Here is a 19,116-nt window from a genome sequence, read left to right as displayed (position 1 = left end):
AACGGTATGAATTAATAATGACTAAGGAGAAGTTTCATAATTGATGAGTAAAAAATAAAATTTTGCTTTCTAAGTTCCGTATGTGAAAAGTTTCTTACTGAAATACATGAATGTTAAATGTGCAGGCATCCAAAATCCTGTAATAATCACGTTATTCAAAGTTTTCTTTTCTTGAAAACATGTATCTTCTAAGTGGTAGAAATGCAAAGACTGTAACTGCACCAGAAGTTTTAAGAAATGTTCATTATTTTACATGAGCAATGCTTATAATGGAACAAACCGGTGTAATTCCATTCCAGTATAGAAGAGAATAATTTATCATTCCTCAATAAATACTATACTCAAATACACAGGGGAAAATATTATCTTTTGACTTATGCAACATATGAGTCTACTAATAATTAGGAAAATTACTAGCAAGTTACTGAAGATGACATTACCTTAACGTTAATCAGGAAATCTGGTTTTAATTTTAGATTCTTTATTTTCTCTATTTGCTGTGAAACAGACATGTATTCCTCTGAGAGAGAAGGAAATCCACTGAGAACATAACCTGCCAAAATACACTTCATTAAATATATCTTCTAGAAGGTTTTATCAAATATAGGACTAGTTATACTCATCTCCTTTAAACAACACATCTATTTAGTGGCACAATTTTAAACCATATACATGATATAACACTATTAAAAAAATTTTGCATCCATGTCTACTTCAGATGAAATACAGACAAAAAAGTGTGGCGTTTTCAACTTGATATAGGAATCAAAGTTTTTTAACTCAGTTAAGAAATGGGAGGACTATGTAGGCATTAAAGATTATACTCAGACCACCTGCTTCATGTGCCTAGTTCAGACATTGTAGTGCCTAAAAAGTAACAAACTTTTAGTGACCATTTTTGTCACTAAAAGCCTTTGTAAAATGCATTGCAAAAATTAGCCACTCTGTGATACAAAACATTTAAACTAGGAGCCTAGGCTTTTTATACAGCTTTTAAAGATCTTGGCTTCTATGGACAATAAAGTGAACCTGAACAACTCTCCGGGATACACAGCACTCCTGGATGTTAAATCTTCTCAAAAGGAGGCACTATGCACACAGCATGCACACTGAGGCACCTATGCATAAGCACCCGCTCACTCAGGACTTGTAATGCTGAGTCCTCACTACATATGGCAAGCATGGGGGTACTAATACCTTTTTCCTAGTATTAGTGTGCTCAGCACCACAGATGAATTTGTGGTTTCAAGTTCCTAGGAGAGTACTGTAACTACTGATGGCTGCATGCAGTGCAGTAACAAATACTGTACAGCAAGGCACTCAGTATTGATGAGGCCAGAATGAGAGACTGAATCAAGCGGAATTTTGTAGCCTAATGATGAGAATATTCCCTTAGAGAAATGGCACATGTGCTCCAAATGCTTAGAATTTTATGTAAGAACATTTAAATGCAGATCCATGCAGCACAAAAACATAGCAACAGTCTTTGCAAGAGGTATTAGGCCAGAAGACTTCTTTAGGGAACTACTATCCATAGATGCAAAATTTCTGGAAAAGGATCAAGAGAGGGTATAATGTATAGTCATTCCTCTAGAAAATTAAAATCCTGGATTCTAGGTTGTTGATACTTTCAGAGGATTCTAACTGGTAGCGAGATGTGGGGGTCTGCACAGCCTCTGCTTATCAGCACATCTCAGATATCAACAGCTAATGTCAGAGGAATGGGAATGTAACATGGGAAAAGATTATCCCAAACTGTTTGTTCTCAGAGAAGGTGTTCACCCCAAACCAGTAACGTTGTGGGGAGACTAACAAGCATGAAGTTTACCTAAGACAACCATCAACCAGATCAAATAGTAACCAGGGGATCACCAAGAAGCTTTTGAGAAGGAATCATCTTGAAAAAAAGCATTAAAATTTGTGACTGGGGGAAGAGACCTTAGAGCGAGAGCAAGGTAAAAGAACGGCAGCCTAACCAGGTTTGATGTGCCAACACTACAACTTACTGTCTAGGCCTGACAGAGCAGCCTCCCTGTTGGATGCTGTGATTAACCTGCATTTCAACTACTGGACTGACAGAACAGGGTTAAACAGATAGTGACCCACCCCTCCAGCATATGTCAGCTCGTGAGGAGCTTTCTCACTGGTGTGTGGATTAGTAGACTGTAGGAAATGGCAGACAAAGCTAGAGCACCTACATTTCCAACAGAAAGTGTGCTTAAATAGGTGAACATGCATTCTCATAAAAGGGAATGTGTGTTTGTTACTTCCACCTGTCTTTGAGAGAGGGTTTGCATACATAATCATGCAAATTTGAGTATACTCTTTGGAATTAGTTTTAGAAGGTTCTTCAGAAATTTGAAGGTCTTTATTAATATTTGGCAAGTGCCTAGTTGTCTGTTGTGTGGCTGATACCGAATCACTGATCACTGGTTCACTGATCGTCAATTAATCACTTTCCATTAATAAATCAACAACTTTGGTCCTGATTTGATTTAAATCATGTTAATTGAGTAGTTTTCTCCAGTGATAATGACATATATTTTTCCTTTGCAAGCATTATTTACATTAACATAATAGGAACTTCTGGTTGTTTTCTTGTTCTAGTTGAAAAAAAAATAAAATATCAAGCGTATCGGCTACACAGAGGTTATAATGCTGTATTTTCTTAACAATACCCTAAAATACAAGTTTGCTTGTTATTTTCCAGTGCCGAAGTTATTTTAAAAAGACACTGTTTACTTCAAGAAACACCTTAGAAGCTTCATATCTGACCTCCTTCAGAAAGTAAAAAAAAGTTTTCAGTGACTTACAATTTTTAAGTATCATTTGCTTTAGCACTTCTGAATATCTGACACTTCAGTCTTCAACATAATATGTGTTTATTATTTAAGTCAGAAGAATATAATTGAAAGAATATTCTATATTATTATTGTGTGTATTATATTATTGTGTGTACTGTTTAGAAACTTATATTTTACAATGTTAAAGCCAAACATTAAAAGTAAAAAAATCAGCCTCTCATACAAAACTGTTTCTAAAATCTTTAATTCATTTATTTAATTAATTAATAGTGAATTGACTGATTAATTCCTGCTGAAAGCCTACTTAAGCTTTCCAAGGATTATATTAAGATAATAGTTGCTAAACAAAAAGTTGTTAGGACTAGAAAATACTTAGCAAGAATGGGTTTTAGAGACAAGTTCTAATTGGTGGGAAAAATAGTGAGGATGTAGGTCATTCTATTCCTTGCTACTCTGGGGCATCTGCAATATAGAAAATGGCTAGGCTATAAGAACTAAACTTTTATCCATTTTGTCATGTTTAGAGTCTCAAGGATCTCTGTAGTCCTCTGTGATACATGCATCTTAGGCATTCATCATCAGTGACTCAGTGGGGAAACCAGGCAACACAGGTGTCTCTTCAGGCTTTTATTGAAGTCCTGACATATGGATTAAGAGACTGGTATTTCTGCTGCTACTTCTTACCTCAATTTTTTGTTTCCTCATCATCTCTTTTTAAAAATTTCTTCCCTACTTCTCTGTCTTTTGCCTACTGTTTTAAAAGCCTAGGCATTTAAAGGTTTCACTAGGTAAGGCTGCATCTTTTGCAGAACTGTTGAGTCTTGGACTAGAGAAGGAACAAACCCCATTGCAACTGAAAGCTTATAGAAGCATGCTAGTTTTCAGAGCAGTAGAAACTTAACATTTTCTTGGCACTATACCTGTCTCACTCCTATAATGGAAATCTCAAATAAAAGTCAGCACCAGAAAAAAACCCTACATTTTCTTTTACTTTCTTTCCACTTAGCAGTATATTTGTTTTCTCTTCAGGGAAGAAGGTTCAGACCCTAGCAAGATGTGCAACACTAGTCTTAACAGCCTCAATTAACATAATCTTTCCTCAAAAAGAAGAGTTATTATCAATACCAATACTATTCTCATCTAACTTCAGCTCAGTAACAAAACACAAAGGGAATAAACAATGCTGTAAGAAAAAAAATTACTGTAATACTTCACATTTTCAATAATTTTTCTTTCTTTTTCATTATTTTACATGTTTAAAATATTTTTACTGTTGCTGGTTTGGTTGTTTTTATTGTTGCTATAGAAGCACTCAAGCAAAAATAACACCAAACAAGTTTGTATTTTAAATCCTAAAACTTTTCTAACCAGATAGTATTGTCAAATGAAAGTCTTGGCAACACTTAAAAGTTGGGCAAATTCATTTTCTCAAAATTAACACAACATAGGACAGGTATGACACCTTCTGATCTCTCATATCAGTAAATTAATCCCTAAATACACTCTTAGTTTATGGATATTCCACAGCCTGAGAAGTACAAGAAAAAATGTTACTAATACAAAGTAAATTATATTTGAGCAGTAATGGATGCAAACTGTGGCAAAATTATAGCTAGTTTATTCTGAGAAGTTTAGGTTATAAATACACTTACCAAAATGAGCAACTTCTGGTGACTCAATCTTCTTCAGAATCATTTCTGTAACCAGTTCTTCAGAAATACTTTGACCCTTAAAAAGCAATTCTTGACACTAAGGTAAAATGCAAAACATAGTCTTATATAACACGTATTTGTCAAAAAGATGACAAAACTTACCAGAAGATTAGACTTTTACCTTAAGCCCATATTCTGTTTCTTCATGAATATTCATTTGAATTACTTCCAAAGCTGAGGAAGCACATCAGACAGAATAAAATTAAAAGAATACAAACATTTTCTGTACAGACATGTACATGCAGTTACATACATACACACACAGAGAGGAGTATGGATGTGTGCTCCAAGCAACCAGACTATTTTTGAATGAACAGCCATTATATTTAGGGCAATTATTATATTTTGTCCATCCAGATCTTGGTGCCTTCTGGCAATGTCTGGGTATATATTTTTCCCTACAATTTAACCCTATAGGTACTACAAAAAATGCACAACAGCAGCCTTGCAGGATTATTTTAACTACTGATTTATATCAAATTAGCATTACTGTTGCGCAATCCAGAAATTAGTATTTGAGCCCAAATTTTAAAAGCAAGTTTTAGAAAAAGAACTGTTTATAGACACACAAAACCATCTGCTTTAAAAAAGCCCTTACAAACCTAGTCCTTATGTAGTCTAATTACCTAAAATTAAATAAATGTTAAATTTGACACCCATCAAATTCAAAGACCTGCCCTCTGTCTTTGTAGAGAGTGACATCATAGCAGAATGACCCTGGAAGTCTTTCACACTTCTATACCATTGAAATAAGCAGACACTTAAAAGTTTTCAAGAAGTTAATGGTTGCACTTGATTATCTTAAAGGTCTTTTCCAAACCATATGACTCTATGAGGCTACATCTACATTACTCATAAACCAGGCCAGGGAAAGGTCCTGAAGTGAGGTGATTCATGCCTCTACAGCTAAAATCTTTCTTCCCAAAACACAGTGGCTGTTTTTTCAAGCTGTTCATACTAGCAATGATGACTGTTGTGTGTACTATCTTATGAATGGGTGTTCAGGAGAGCAGTATTTGTCATGGGCCAAACAGATACAGGGAATATACTAACAAACAATACAGACAACTGAAAATCAGCACCGTATGTGTACCCTGGACCTGTTTTGTTCCTGACTATTGACCTACTTACTGGATAAATGGATAGAAAATATTTTGTCAAATTAAAAAGACTGTGAATATCTTTTCTATTTATTAATTTTCTATGTTGGATTATTTTTTCAATAAGTAACACAGCGCAGGACAGATATTGATACATTGGAGCAGGTCCAGTGGAGGGCACAGAGATGATTAGAAGTGTTGAATGTACCAGCAAAGGCCAAAAGAACTGGCCTTGTTCAGCCTGGAGACAAAGGACAGCTTTTTATTTCTGTCTAAAATTACTTACTGGGAAGGCACAAAGACAGAAATGCAGATAGGGCAGGACACAACAGACACAAGCCGGAAAATGAGAAATTCCAATGGGGTAATTAGGAAGCAATTTTTCATCATGAAGATGGTCAAGCATTGCAAAGTGTTACCCAGAGTGGTGGTGGAGTCTTCATCTTTGGAGATATTCCAGACTGAGCTGGACACAGCCCTGAGCAACCTTCTCTAACTGACCTGCTCTGAGTGGAAGGTTGGACTCAATGACCTCTGGAGGTCTTTTCTGAGCTAAATTATTCATGTTTATGTAAGCTGAATTTCTTTGTTTCTTTTTTGATGTGGAAAATGTAAAAAAAACTATTACAAAAGTTGAAGGAATGTGTGTATGTATACATGTGTGGGTACACTAGACAAAAGATTAAAATACCATGAGCAAAAGGAGAAAAGAATAATTCTCGGAATCTACTAGAAATAAGGCATTAAAATGCAATAAATTAAATTTATATCAGTCATTAAGAAAAACTTTCTAATGGCAAAAACTGTCTTACAGAGATAGACTACCTAGAAATTTTTAAAAACAAATGTGATAGACATTTGTCAGTAATGGTTTAAATACATTCAAACAGTGTGGATTGGTTTAAGTACATTCCTAAAGTCCCTTTGATTTTGGTTTGATCTATGTTTTGGACCAGGTATTAATTTTTTGCTAGACAATCCTATGAATTTAAAATTATATATTTACATAAGTCAAAAAAGCATTTTATTAAAACTCAGTTTTACAATATTATAATTCCAAATCTTCAAAATAAGATATTTAATTTGATAAATAAGACTACATAGTCTCAGGAATATGAAGAATTACACTGTCCACTAGAGGGCTTTTATTAGAATGATTAAAAATACTGGGGGGCACATTAAAAAGAAAAAAAATTAATGAAAAATTATATATAAATAGTTAGTTGATAATCAGAACAACGGTACACATATATACCATAAAATCAGATTTGTAATTTGGCATCCCTGAAGAGGCACACAAGAAATTGCTTCACAGTTAAGGTTATTATGTGCTTTCTTTTCTTGTACTTAAAAAGATTATATTACTCTTCAAACTGGTAAGACAAATCTAGTGGAAAATTTTTCTTTTTTTTTTTTTTTTTTTTTTTTTTTTTTCATAAAACCTGAGTGGATTAATCAAGATTTGTGAATTATAACATCACAGATAGAAAAATATCACCAGGGCTTTAAAAAAAGTCACAGATTTTAAAATAATTTTTAATTATGGCTGACAAAATTAGTACAAAAGAAAACTGTAAAAAAATTTTGTAAGAAACTACTTCCTTGCTGAGATGCCTTGAAATTAAAAAAAAACAAAACAACAAAACTCTAGAGATGTGTTGATAGGGAATGTTACAAGCAACAGTTTTTACTCCGCAGACCTTCAAAAATCTTTGATGAGAGGGACTGTCAGAAATGGAGCTAGGTATCTTAGAAAATGAAATGGTATCTTGTGTTCAGGTAAAGGTATGGTGAGAGAAATTAACTACATCTGAAATAAGCCATCAGACATTTTTGGTTTAGAAATTCAAAAATGCCAGCTCCTATTCCTTCCATTATTACTTATACTAATGCAAAAGCTACTTTTCTGTTTCCTGAAGTACACCCCGCCTTGTATTAGGCACTGCACAAGCAGAAAGGAAAAATGCTCCTATTTTTTCATGGTCTGTATTGGAAAACCTCCATGCTCTCTGGAGTTGAATGATTTGCCCCCATGTGAACAAGAGGGGTCACATGAATCACCTTACAGGATTGAGAACAGCATTTGATTATTATGTGTTACAAATATCCCCTTCTTAAAAACAAAACAAAACAAACACAAAACAAAACCAAGAAAGTTATTTTCTAAGTCTCTCTAAAAGGCCATTTTTCAGCAACTGCATTTCTGGCAAAATGGTTACTTGGTCACTTGGTCCTTATCAATAGTCTTTACTGCAATTAGAAACATGCCATTCTGAATTACAGGGAACAGCAAGGATATTCTAAACCAAAAGATATGATAAAGCCAATGCAAAGTTCCAAATATAGTGTATATTTACCTTCTATGAAAATGCATTTCCATATTTGTGACAGTTTTCTAGCTAATGTTTTCTTTCCCGAACCCTTAAATTAAGAAATACACATTTAAAAGAAAAACAGGCATAAGGAAAAAACAAAACAAACATGTTACACAATAAAGAATATATTTTCATATGATAAAAACAAATAAAGGCTACCATCACAATTAGGGCTTCTGAGTTACGCACTGAGCAAACACATACACTCTTTTTAATACTATCCCATTTTACACTGCCTAGCATTGCTAATATATTGTTACTGCCCTTTGCAGTTAATTATCTGCAAAGTAATTATACTGATTTTGTTTCTGAGTAACTCTATCTAAAACTCAGCTACGATTTGCCCATAAATTCCTATGAGAAACTCTTTAGGACTGGAACTTATTATCTTCAGTCTCAAAGCAAATTTTGATGCAAATCATTTCAGCTGTTTCTGAGTAAGAACGGGATGCATAGGGATAGTATTCTTTGACTAGAACAATGAATATGTAAAAACTGCCCTTGTTAGTCCACAAATCTGATTTAGATACTGACAAAATGTTTATTTTATCACTTACATGAATCCTGAGGAACCAACATAACCAAGAGTAACAAGGCCTCTAAGAGTACAGCTACCTGACTGGGATTTTGCAAAACTCACTGTCTTTCACCCTTAGGATTATGCCCTCTTTTCAAGGGCATACAAGAAGACCTTTTTTGACAATCTGTTTAGCCTAGATACATTTTTTAATTAAAAAATAGTAAAAACCCACAAATAAATCACATTCCCAATTAACAGCATAACAGCATACACTTCAGCCTACTCACGCCTTACGTCTCACAGGAGTGATGAGAATATATGTATTTGGGTTTGCCTTAATAGCACTATGTTTTTAACTTAAAAGATATATCTTAAATAAGATAGATTCTCTACATATAAGCCATATAAATAAAATACATTATCTTAAAAATGGAATATTTAATTCCTTGCCCTCCTGGCCAGGCTTGTGCAATTTCAACCCTTTGCTAAAATTTGTATTAATATCAAGCATCTACTGCAGGCCACAGTTTCAGATGACAATATCTATTTATTACATCTTTCTTGCATTGTCTTTCAATTAGTATTTTATGTTGGTTTGGTCTACAAAAATGTAAAGCTACTTTTTTAACATAAGGTTAGAAATTTTATGTTTGTTTAAAAACAGGTGAGCCCATCCTCAGTAGTTTTCCACTGAGCTGAATGCACTATCACCTTCTACAGTCTCACTGTGGCAATTGCATCTCATACATGTGCAGAACGCCACCCTACCTCCTTTCTCAGTTTGGTCAGATGTAAAGATTTGCAGTCAAGCATTACCTAGCAACTGGAGCCAAGGAGTAAGAATGGATGAAGACCTATGCAAACACAAGGGACTGGGAGCCTTCCAGCCTGCTGAAAGTCTTTGAAAGAGAGGAAATGTAGCTGCATCGTAGCACTATGGCCATTTCTCGTGATATAATCTGTCACTGTCATGTGACTACTTGCTGGCATACTGCACCACATAGAATGGCTCTACGTTAGCATGTGGTGTGGTGTAGAGAGAGACGGGAGCTTGATTTGGCAAGCCAACTGGCATTGAAGTTTGGGTTGATTGCCAGCTCTAGGTACACACCATTTATCTCTCTACCTGTGGGCAGCGCAAAGCAGATTTCCGTATGGTCATTTCAGGCTCTGTTTTGGGAGCTAACACACAAATGCAAAGGGCAAGCTGCTAGAGGACCTTCAGTTCACATTCGCAAAGTGCAATGCTCTGAAGGTACCTTTCACAGGCAACTGCAATGTTCAAGTGGAAGGCAGCTTTCAGGCATCAGTAGTGTATTTAAGTGCATACCAGTTTCAGTACAGACATAAGGCAAACTTGCACCAAAAAGAACCTCCTTCAGCAAACAAAGGCACTAATACAAAACCACACATAGAGTCTTCCACATTTGGGAAGAAGAAATCTGAGAAGTCTAGGATTACAAAACACCAAATTTAGGAGGCCACAAATTATTTGAGAAGAGAGACCTTGAATTATAGCCAAATACACTACAAACATCCTTGTAAGACACCTTGGTAGATTTCAGTTATTCCCTAATATATGAGATTTAATTACAACAAAGTTTAATATTAAAGTTAAAATATTTAATATCTCATTGTATGTCTGTAAGTCATTATATTAAGCTGAAGGTTCTTTTAGGCCTATTTATGTCTTACATCTGTCAAGATTTTTAAAAGTTAGAAAACTGAGATAACATAAGAACAATCCATCTGCCAATGAGAAAAGAGAAGAAACTTTTTGACCAACATGTGACTTTTAAGTACAGTAATAACACTTTTAATTGTAATTGACTGGTCACTCAGGCTAAAAATTGTCCTCATTACATGAGATCAGAATCTTTACCACCCTCTACAGGATTTGCAAAGTGGAAAAGATAAAAAAGTAGGTCTTTAATATTTTTGGCAGGGTCACTAAACTAATGTTTTGAAAGGAAAAGTAAAATTGTTAGCAGAATATCTAAAGAAAAAACTTCTGTCAGACATCTTACTGGCTTTCCAAGGATGATTAAGCAAGTGGGCTTTGACAACAGAAAGGATTTTTCAGTTTCATCTTCATCGAAGATGTCTGTGAAGGGCGGAACTTGTTTTTCCACTTGTGAAGCCATGTATTATCTAAGACTAGGAGAAAAAAAAAGCAGCTTGTTATAAAATATAGTAGCTTACATATGTGTAAAATGACACATGCTTAAAAATGGAACTGGATAATAATGTGATACAAGGCAAATTGCTTTGTAACAAAACCTGTTACAAAAAGAAAAAGAACATGTAGAGAACATACACAATGAACGCATTACTAAGAGAAGAGGTGCTTCTGAATGTTAAAGGAAAAATTCACACAGATGTGGGTACCACTAGGCTTGCTTTAATCACAACTCAGAGTTGGGCCACCACTTCAGTGAGTGGCAGAGAACAAAGGGATCCAGCACAGCTTATATACACTTATCAAATCATTAATCAATGTCTGAAGTTTTTAGAAGTTTCCTTTGGTCTTGTCAGTTCTGCAAATCCATCACCTGACTGTCCCACTTGATTCATCTATTCAGTTCTAGTGTCTGCCTCAGTTCCAAGGTCCTCCTTGGATCATGATCTTTCTGCCTACTTTAACTCACAGAATCCTTCAAGCACACTTAGCCTTTGAACAGGCAATTCCTATTCAAATACACTGATTTTTCTAAAAGCACCTGTGTTTCTGAGGGCACCTGTGCATACAAATTGATCTATTGTTTCTCTATTCTCCTACTGATTAACTTGACTAAGTTTTAAACCAGCCTTGGATTAGGGCTATACAAGGGACGAGGCCTGGTTCTGCCATTTAGCAGCTTCAGCACTTTAAATTGCTAAATTCAAAATACATTTTCTTTACACCGAAAAACAGAGAGGATTGTCAGAACCACCCTCGATCCCTAACTGGAACTATATGGTTGTTGATAATAACTTTTTCCTGACTCCCAAGCTGCCTGTTGCTCTTTTTTTAAACTGCATGTAGTTGTTCCATTGTTTTTTCCTTTCTATTCCAATTACCACACAGTTATAACTTCTCTCTGGTCCCTGAAATGGACCATGACCCTGCTAAGACCTTCATTTGTGAGCTGGGGACACAGAAGAGGCTCATCGTGGTCAATGGAACTACTTGCTATGTCCACAGCTAGGTACACGAATAAGGTTTTGCAGAATTAAATCAAGGTTCATGATCTGTTCTGTAATCCTCTCATAAATCCCAGCTCTTCCAGGTCTGCAAGAGATCACACAGACAGTGCTATGCAACAAAGTAAACCAGAAACAAGTTTCCAATTCAGGTAAAACAGAGCAAAATTTGGGTGGGCCTTCCAAACAAAGGGAGTCCAAAACCATGAGGAGCTTGATGAAGCGTGTTTGAAGGCAGCAAAGTAAAATCTTGCTTTCTTTAGAGGGCCGCTGAAGTCTCCACCCCTCATCCACCCCAGTCATTTTTAAATTGAAAAATTATACTTCAGGATGAAAATCTGAAAAAGTTTGTTTTGAAACATCAAACGGAAATGTTCTGACGCTTTCAGAATAAAAGCTTCTGAACAATAGGGACAGGATTTTAATATTAAAAAACCCACCGCATACAACCCAACCCTCTATTTCTCTCACAGAAACTTACTGGCTGGACTTTACACCTGGCGTTTCCAGCAGTTTCGCTCCTTCCCAGACCTTTCCAATCAAGGGGCAACTTGCTAATCACAAAAACTGCCCCAACCAACCAACCAAACCGGACCCCCCAGCGCCCCGACTGGAAGCTCTACGGGGCCTCGTTTACCCGCCGCCCCTCCAGCACCCCCCGGACCGCGGTGGCTCCCCTCAGGGCCGGCCCGGGAGGGGCGTCACTCACGCTGAGCGAAGGGCGGGGGGCACAGCGCGGGCGCATCAGCCGCCGCGCGCACTCCACCGCCACCGGCTTGTGTTTCCCCGTGACCTGGGCAACAGTGAGGCCCCGCCCCCTCCCCGTCGGCCCGCCCCTCGGGAGGCGTGGGGAGGCGTGGGAAGGTGGGGCGAGGCGGGGGGCCCCACCCTGCGCAGGGCGGCTCCGCCGGGCGGAAGGGGGACGGGGCTTCGGAGCTGTTCCTGGTGCTGACCCTGCGGGCGGCCTCGCCCGCGGCGGCAGCGCGTTCGGCACCCCGCAGCAAGCGGGCCCCGGCGGGAGCAGCGGCTGACGGCGCCGCCGCCTGCCCGCCTCGGTGACCCTGCCCCGCCGCGCCGGGAGCGGCGCCGCCGAGGGGCCACGCGTGACGCGGCTCCACCGCCCCCTCGGGCGGCAGCGCAGGCGCGTTCTCTCTCTGCGGGTGCGCCTGCGCGGCGGCGCGCCGGCACTTCCGCCTTCCGCCCGGGGCCCAGCAACGGGCGGTGGGCGCTGATCCCCAGCCTCGTTGCGTCTCCCCGCCCCCGGCAGAATCTCAGCTTCCCCCCCGGTGTGCGGGCGGCCCCCTGCCGCTGCTGCCCTCCGCCGCGCCTCAGGGCCGGGGCGAGGCCCGGGCCCCCCGCGGGCCATGCCGGCGGCCGCCCCCCTGATCAGCTCGGTGCAGAAGCTGGTGCTGTACGAGACCAGGGCTGTAAGTAGCGCCTGCCCCGCCGGGCGGCCCCGCGCGGGGGCTGCGGCAGCGCGCGCCGGGCGGAGCGGGAGGATGTCCCGGCTCCCCCGCCGTGCTGGCTTGGCCCTGCCCGCGGCTCCCGCCCTTGCTGGCCTGCAGTTGTCAAAAGACCGTTCCTTATCTTTCTCTTGGGTTTTTTTCCTGTCTTTTGGGTCACACATCTAAAACATACGAATAACAAGTTGTTAAAAGTTCCTGTGTTCGCCGTGTCTCTGCCCCGTGACTTAAGCGAAGAGCTGGTTTCTGGCCCCAGCGCCGTTGGCGAGCACAAGCCCAGGCTCCGGGCCACCCGGGGCCGTAAGCTCCGGGCCACCCGGGAGCTGTGGGGCCGGGCAGGCTGGGCCCAACGGCACCGCCTCTGCCGCCGGTGTTAGCGCCGCCCGCGCTTGGCTGCGGTGCGGCTATTGCGCTCGGCCAGGCTGACCGGGCTGGCTCCTGCCGCGGTGCGTTAGAACCGGACAGCTGAACCTGTCCGGGGTTCAGGTCTGACTTACGAATTTAAACGGGGCGGCTGAGGCAGTTACCACCTGTGCCCGTCTGTTTAGTGCTTCTGAGAGATTCCCGATCTCATCGGCTGAAGGACTTGTGGAGCCAGCTTCCAGAGTTTTCAGTCTGACCTCTGGAACTAAGCTGTTCAAGGTTTTTAGCGTTCCTTAGTATTTTGTTGCAGAAACTGTAGGCATCTGCTCTTCACAGTACTTTCTGCTGTGGGCAGAGTGTGTTGGAGGTTTGAGTGGTAATGGCTTCTTTAGCCATGTGGTGAGCACCGTGTGTGAGAACCCGATGCCTGGTGTGAATAACCTGAGATGACACCATCATCCTTCAGCTCAAGTTTCATTGTGCAGTTTCTCTTGTTTCATAGTAGGTTGTTCTTTTCAATTGAGGTAGTTTCGGATAGGGTTAGGTAACACATGGCTTTAAATGCAACAATTAGCTCTAGTTCTAATTTAAGATGGTACCTGTATGATAATAGAAACACAGCTTATACACTGAAGTCAGTGTAGCCAATTGAAAACTTCCCAAAAGGGCATACACAAGTTGAAGGGAATGCAGCCTGCCCTGCATGAATGGTCCCAGTATAAAGAAGAATGTGGCTTCCAGAAGTAGGTTTGTGCTTCTGTAACAATTGCCTGTTAAACAGCCTGTGAAAGAGGAGAGGAGGATTAAGCATGCAGAATTATTGGTGCCAGTAAATAAAAAAATTGAGGTCACACTTGCTGTCCAGAATGTTACTCTTTTTTTTTTTTCCCCCTATGCCTAAAGGAATGTTGATAACTGTTTTAATCATCTTTTTCAGCATTGCTTGAAAACGTTGTTTTAGTTTCAGCTAAATTGTTGCTATATGAGAGGAGGGTGATGGAGAAACATGATTCCTGAATTGAGTCCCAAATTACTGAATTTACTTGTTCTTGGCTCACAACTCTTGCTACTCTTCAGATAGCTGAGGTTTGGCTTTTTGTGACTGACACAAATGGATACCTGGCTTGCTTCTCTCTGAGCTCTAAGGCTCAGTTGCTGAGAGACAACATGCTATGTACAGGGACAATATTACGCTTTAGAGTTCTGTCAGCTGGCTACAATTCTCTAGGCCTCTCAAGCTGATTTTGTTAGTTCAGGAACCAGTGTCTTTTACATCTGGCTAGTGATAGCTGGCAATACCTGCCTAAATGGATGGGTTTGCCCATGCCTTGTTGTGTTCAGAATTTAGTGAGGGGCAGATCCAGCATCCCTCATCACTCCGGGAAGAAAGTTGGTTTTGATCAGCTATGAAAGGCAGTAGTTTGTGGATCAGCATGTGCCATTTGAAATGTCTCAGCTGCGTAACAGTGTCTCAAAGCTATTTCTTCAGTCACTTCTGGTGGGTGATGAAAGTGAAGTATTTTCCCTGAGTGGTTATATTCTTAATTAAAAAATAAAAAAAGTGCACATTGCAGCACTTTGAGTTTTGATGTTCAAGTTCTAGTCCTTTTTTTCAAAAGGAAAAATGCTGTAGGAATAATTTTGGTGTCATTATTTGAAAAGGGTTGATGCATTTAAGAAATTCACAGGCTGATGTAGGTTAGAAGGGTTTTCTGGAGATCATCTGGTCCAGCTGCCCCCTGCTCAAAGCAGTTTCAACAAGACCATGATACTCAGGGCTGTGTACAACTGAGTTTTTAATCCCTCCAAATATGTAGATTTTACAGCCTCTGCGAACATGTTCTAGTGCTTCACCATCCTCATGGTTTAAAAAAAAAAAAAAAAAGTGTGTGTGTGGGAAAGAAATTCCTTATAGTAAGTTTGAATTTTGCATGTTTCAACTTGTATCTGTAGCATTTTGTTCATCCACTGTACACCCCTTGGAAGAGTTTGGCTCTGTCTTATCTATACCTTCTTGTTAGACAGTTTTAGACAGCAGTAAGATCCTGGCAAAGCTTTCTGAAGGCTGAACAAACCCAGTTCTCTCAGTCTCTCCCAATGCGTCATGTGCTCTGTCCTCCTGATGATCTTGGTAGCTCTCTGCTGGACTCACTCTGGTATGTCAATGTCTGTCTTCTACTGGGGAGCCCAAATCTGGACTTCAGACTTGATTGGGTTGCAGAGAATTTTAGAGGGAAATTTGCTGTTACAGCTGATTCAGTGTCACATTGGGCTGCTGAAAAAACGTCCCACTTCTCCCCGAGGTACCCCTCATGTAGCTTCCTTCGCATCACAACTCAGTCATGCAGTTGCCAGCTGTGATGGAAGCATTACCCAGGCACGGAGTTGAATAGCTTTCTCCTGGTTCAGGTTAGTCTTCTGATTTTTCTAAGGCTTGAAAGATACACTTTTTAGATACAACATAAGCATGTGGGACCTGGAGTTATGTCAGATACAGGGTAACATGAAACTATCCTAAGATGCCTTGTGGAGACCTTGAATGGGCAAGGAAGCGATGACTTCAGCTGTCAGCAGTGGGAGAAACATGGAGTTTACACTAATCATAGTGCTTATTCCTGTAACCTCCCCTGTGTTGAAGGAGGAAGGGAAAACATGGATGAGAAAGCGGAAATGGTTTAGGGAGGAGTTTTCTGGTTGATTTTTTTTTTTTTTTTTTTTGAGTTAAGAATACAGTAGCATTTTTTAAGTCAAACAGGAAACGCTCTGGCAGTGTTACTGGAGTCAAACAAGAAAGACCCCTAGAGGTGAGGAGAACAGAATTCACAGTGTCAGTTGAAGCAACAGAGAGCAAAATTCTGTATTTTCTATTAACATTTAAATTTAGGGTAGTTGCCAAGACCGACCTTTTAAGCTGATGCTTTGGGTCAATAAATACTATGGAGATGTGGATTGCATCTCTTGTTTGTTTAGGGAAGTTGAAGGCTTGTTTAGAAGTAGTCAGAAAAATGAATTGAAACAGTGGTGCTCAGATCAATGCCAGTTATCTTTCATTTTGTGCATATATTTACCGCTGAAATGCACAGCAGAGGGCAGTAAAGATATCTCAGCAGTATGACTAATAAGAAACAAAAGATACTGCCTTTCTTCTTCAGGAAAAGATGGAGCTTTTGTGTATCCCTCAAATGAAGCTCACCTGAAAGCTGTAGGGTTAGTTTACAGGAAATTATCATTCCCCTGAGGTGGTGTGACATTGAACAAGTCAATTTATGCCATGTCTATAAAGCATATCACTTGCCTATCTTTCAGGATATTATGAGGCTTAATTAATATTATTTTATTCTAATCAGGTTCTTCTACAGTCTCTATCTCCACAGTATCCAAATGACTTGCACAAGCTTATTAAGAAATGTGACTAGCATAATTACCTGTAGATTTTACTGCCCTTTTCCCCAGGGAAAACTATGTGGTTGTTTTGTTTTTTAATTTCATTTCTTCTAAAAATAATTATGATGTTTTTATATTAAAACAAGTTTGCTTATTTAATGCTGAAGTTAGTTTGTGCTCAAATTGGAGAAACTTTAATGTAGAAGACAATTTCACAGAAAAAGCTACAGAATTTTTACTGAAATATGAAGTGCACTTTTTTGTGTAGATACTTTTCTGATATACTTTAAAAATGTTGAAAGTACTGAGCAGTCTGCTGGGCAACCATTAGCTATCAGAATTTTCTAGCTAGAAGTGGCTGTGAAATTTGGTCTCTTTTGAACGGTTTCATTAGCAGAAGACAACCCCTCATGGCTGACTGCCCTATTCCCTCTGTAAAGGCATTCCAGGAATGATGATGACATAATGGAGCAGAGGATGGAGTTGAGACAAGAGAAGGGGTTTTTTGAAACACAGAAAAGCACTGTTTCAGTCCTAAATGTCTTGACAGGCTGTCAGATATATGGGCAATGAAATAGGGAAACTTAATCAACTGGTGTATGTGGGATGAGACCATTCCTGAGTACAACAGATACTTGGTGGAACAGCAGTGATGAGAACACCACAGGTTTTCAAGGGTATAATGCTACTGAGGCAGAACAAAAAAAAAAAAAAGTTCAAAACTGGTAGCCCCACACTACATGTGAAAGATGTGCCTTCAAATGTCTGCCATATGTTTTATTTCTTTTGTCTTGTATTGTCCTGGGTGCTACTATGTAGTCACTAGATCAACAGGAGAGAGACACTCTTACAGATTTGAGTTTGTTGTGAATCCACTTTTCTGGATGCAATGGTTATGAGGGAATTGTGGATAAATGGTCACAAATTAATGAAGTTAAACATAACATAAGGCTGAGGAAAACCAGGTATTTTCTATCACTACTTTTTATTTTCAAAGTGAAGCTTGTTGTGACCCTAAAACTAAATGGGTATGTTTCCTTGTTTAACGTAAGAATTTACTTTGTAAGTACCAATGTGCTGAATGAGGAATAAAGATAATATGAGTAAAAAGAATGAAGTTATGAAAAAGGGAACAACAATCAGTGTTGGCACAGAAATAAAATTAAATATATTCAACATGCAAATTTGAAGATGTGGGCATACTAAACAGTGAATGACTAAATATTTTCAACTAGTTCAGGTCAAGAGTGGTGCCGTGACTGGAGTGTGACAAATGGAATATTTAATCCATCCTGAAGTCCTGTATGTAAATTTCTGTAGGAAAGTAATTGAAAATTGTGGTAAGTGATATAAAATGCAGTTTAGACTTACAAAGTTGTTATCAGATTAACCTGGTTGTTTTGCACATCTTCATCTAAAAATGAGATGGCCATAAGTATTTAAACTAAATCTTCTATGGAGGTGCAGTGCCACAAAGAAAATCTCTGGCTTTGCTAATGAGAGGAGGGAGGTTATTGGAGAAGTTAGTGTGAAGCAAATAAGGAACCATCTCATAGGGTTCATTTTTTTCAAGTAATGCTTTTACAATCAATATACTTCAGCATTTTTAGTAACACTATTAGTTCAAAATGTGGGTCAGCTCTGACCAGAGTTTTGAAATATTGCAAATAATTAGCATAATCTGAGCACAAGATAGCAAGAAATGATGACAACCCTCAGGAGTAGATAAAAGAAATAATTTGAAATAGAATGGTATGCTATGAAACTTCATGCACCTTAGGATAGATTACATACCAATAAAGTTTTGTTAAGAGTTTATAAATTCAGAAGCAGTAGAGTGGAAGGAGCAGGATCTGGGTGTTTTACCTGAAGAAGGGGTGGGAGGCTGAGCTGCTGATGAAGTACAACTGAAAAAGGCAGATATGTTTTTTGTGGTATCATCATTAGTGAGAAATACTAATTATCACTATAATGAGACCTTATATGGTATGTTGTGTACATTTTCTGTCCGTATTCATTTAAGAAATAAGAATTCAACCAGGAACAGGTCCAGTGAAGGTGTAGTGAGTTAACATAGATGTCTTAGGAGGGGCAAAGGGACAGCAAGATTTCTTTAGTCTATTGAAGTGAGTGCTGAAAGGCATCCAATTACTTGTATTTCTGAAAGCATTCCAGCAGAGTAGATGCTAGAGGAGAAAAGTATTTAGCTAAA

The 19,116-nt window shown here is 39.1% G+C and overlaps 2 protein-coding genes across 3 annotated transcripts in view; one reads left to right on the top strand and one right to left on the bottom strand.

The window, feature by feature from the left end:
- The window catches only part of AK9 (adenylate kinase 9), a 73,533-nt gene extending 62,876 nt beyond the window's left edge, over positions 1 to 10,657 (bottom strand). Inside the window, exons 1-5 of the mRNA XM_056344586.1 lie at positions 10,539 to 10,657; positions 7,974 to 8,037; positions 4,638 to 4,690; positions 4,457 to 4,553; positions 441 to 553 (exon numbers count right to left, since the gene is read on the bottom strand). Coding sequence (XP_056200561.1) covers positions 441 to 553; positions 4,457 to 4,553; positions 4,638 to 4,690; positions 7,974 to 8,037; positions 10,539 to 10,655 — 444 coding nt within the window. The 5' untranslated portion in view covers positions 10,656 to 10,657. The remainder of the gene's footprint in view (positions 1 to 440; positions 554 to 4,456; positions 4,554 to 4,637; positions 4,691 to 7,973; positions 8,038 to 10,538) is intronic.
- Positions 10,658 to 12,622: 1,965 nt separating this feature from the next.
- The window catches only part of FIG4 (FIG4 phosphoinositide 5-phosphatase), a 77,162-nt gene continuing 70,668 nt past the window's right edge, over positions 12,623 to 19,116 (top strand). Inside the window, exon 1 of one of the 2 annotated variants that reach the window (XM_056342989.1) lies at positions 12,623 to 13,121. In XM_056342989.1, coding sequence (XP_056198964.1) covers positions 13,059 to 13,121 — 63 coding nt within the window. In that variant the 5' untranslated portion in view covers positions 12,623 to 13,058. The remainder of the gene's footprint in view (positions 13,122 to 19,116) is intronic. The other variant, XM_056342987.1, reaches the window with a different exon arrangement.

This window comes from Falco biarmicus, chromosome 6 (genome assembly GCF_023638135.1).
Source record: "Falco biarmicus isolate bFalBia1 chromosome 6, bFalBia1.pri, whole genome shotgun sequence".
NCBI classification, from domain to species: Eukaryota; Metazoa; Chordata; class Aves; order Falconiformes; family Falconidae; genus Falco; species Falco biarmicus.
The sequence above is the reverse complement of the archived record's forward strand: the minus strand, read 5'-3'. Positions and strand labels throughout refer to the sequence as shown.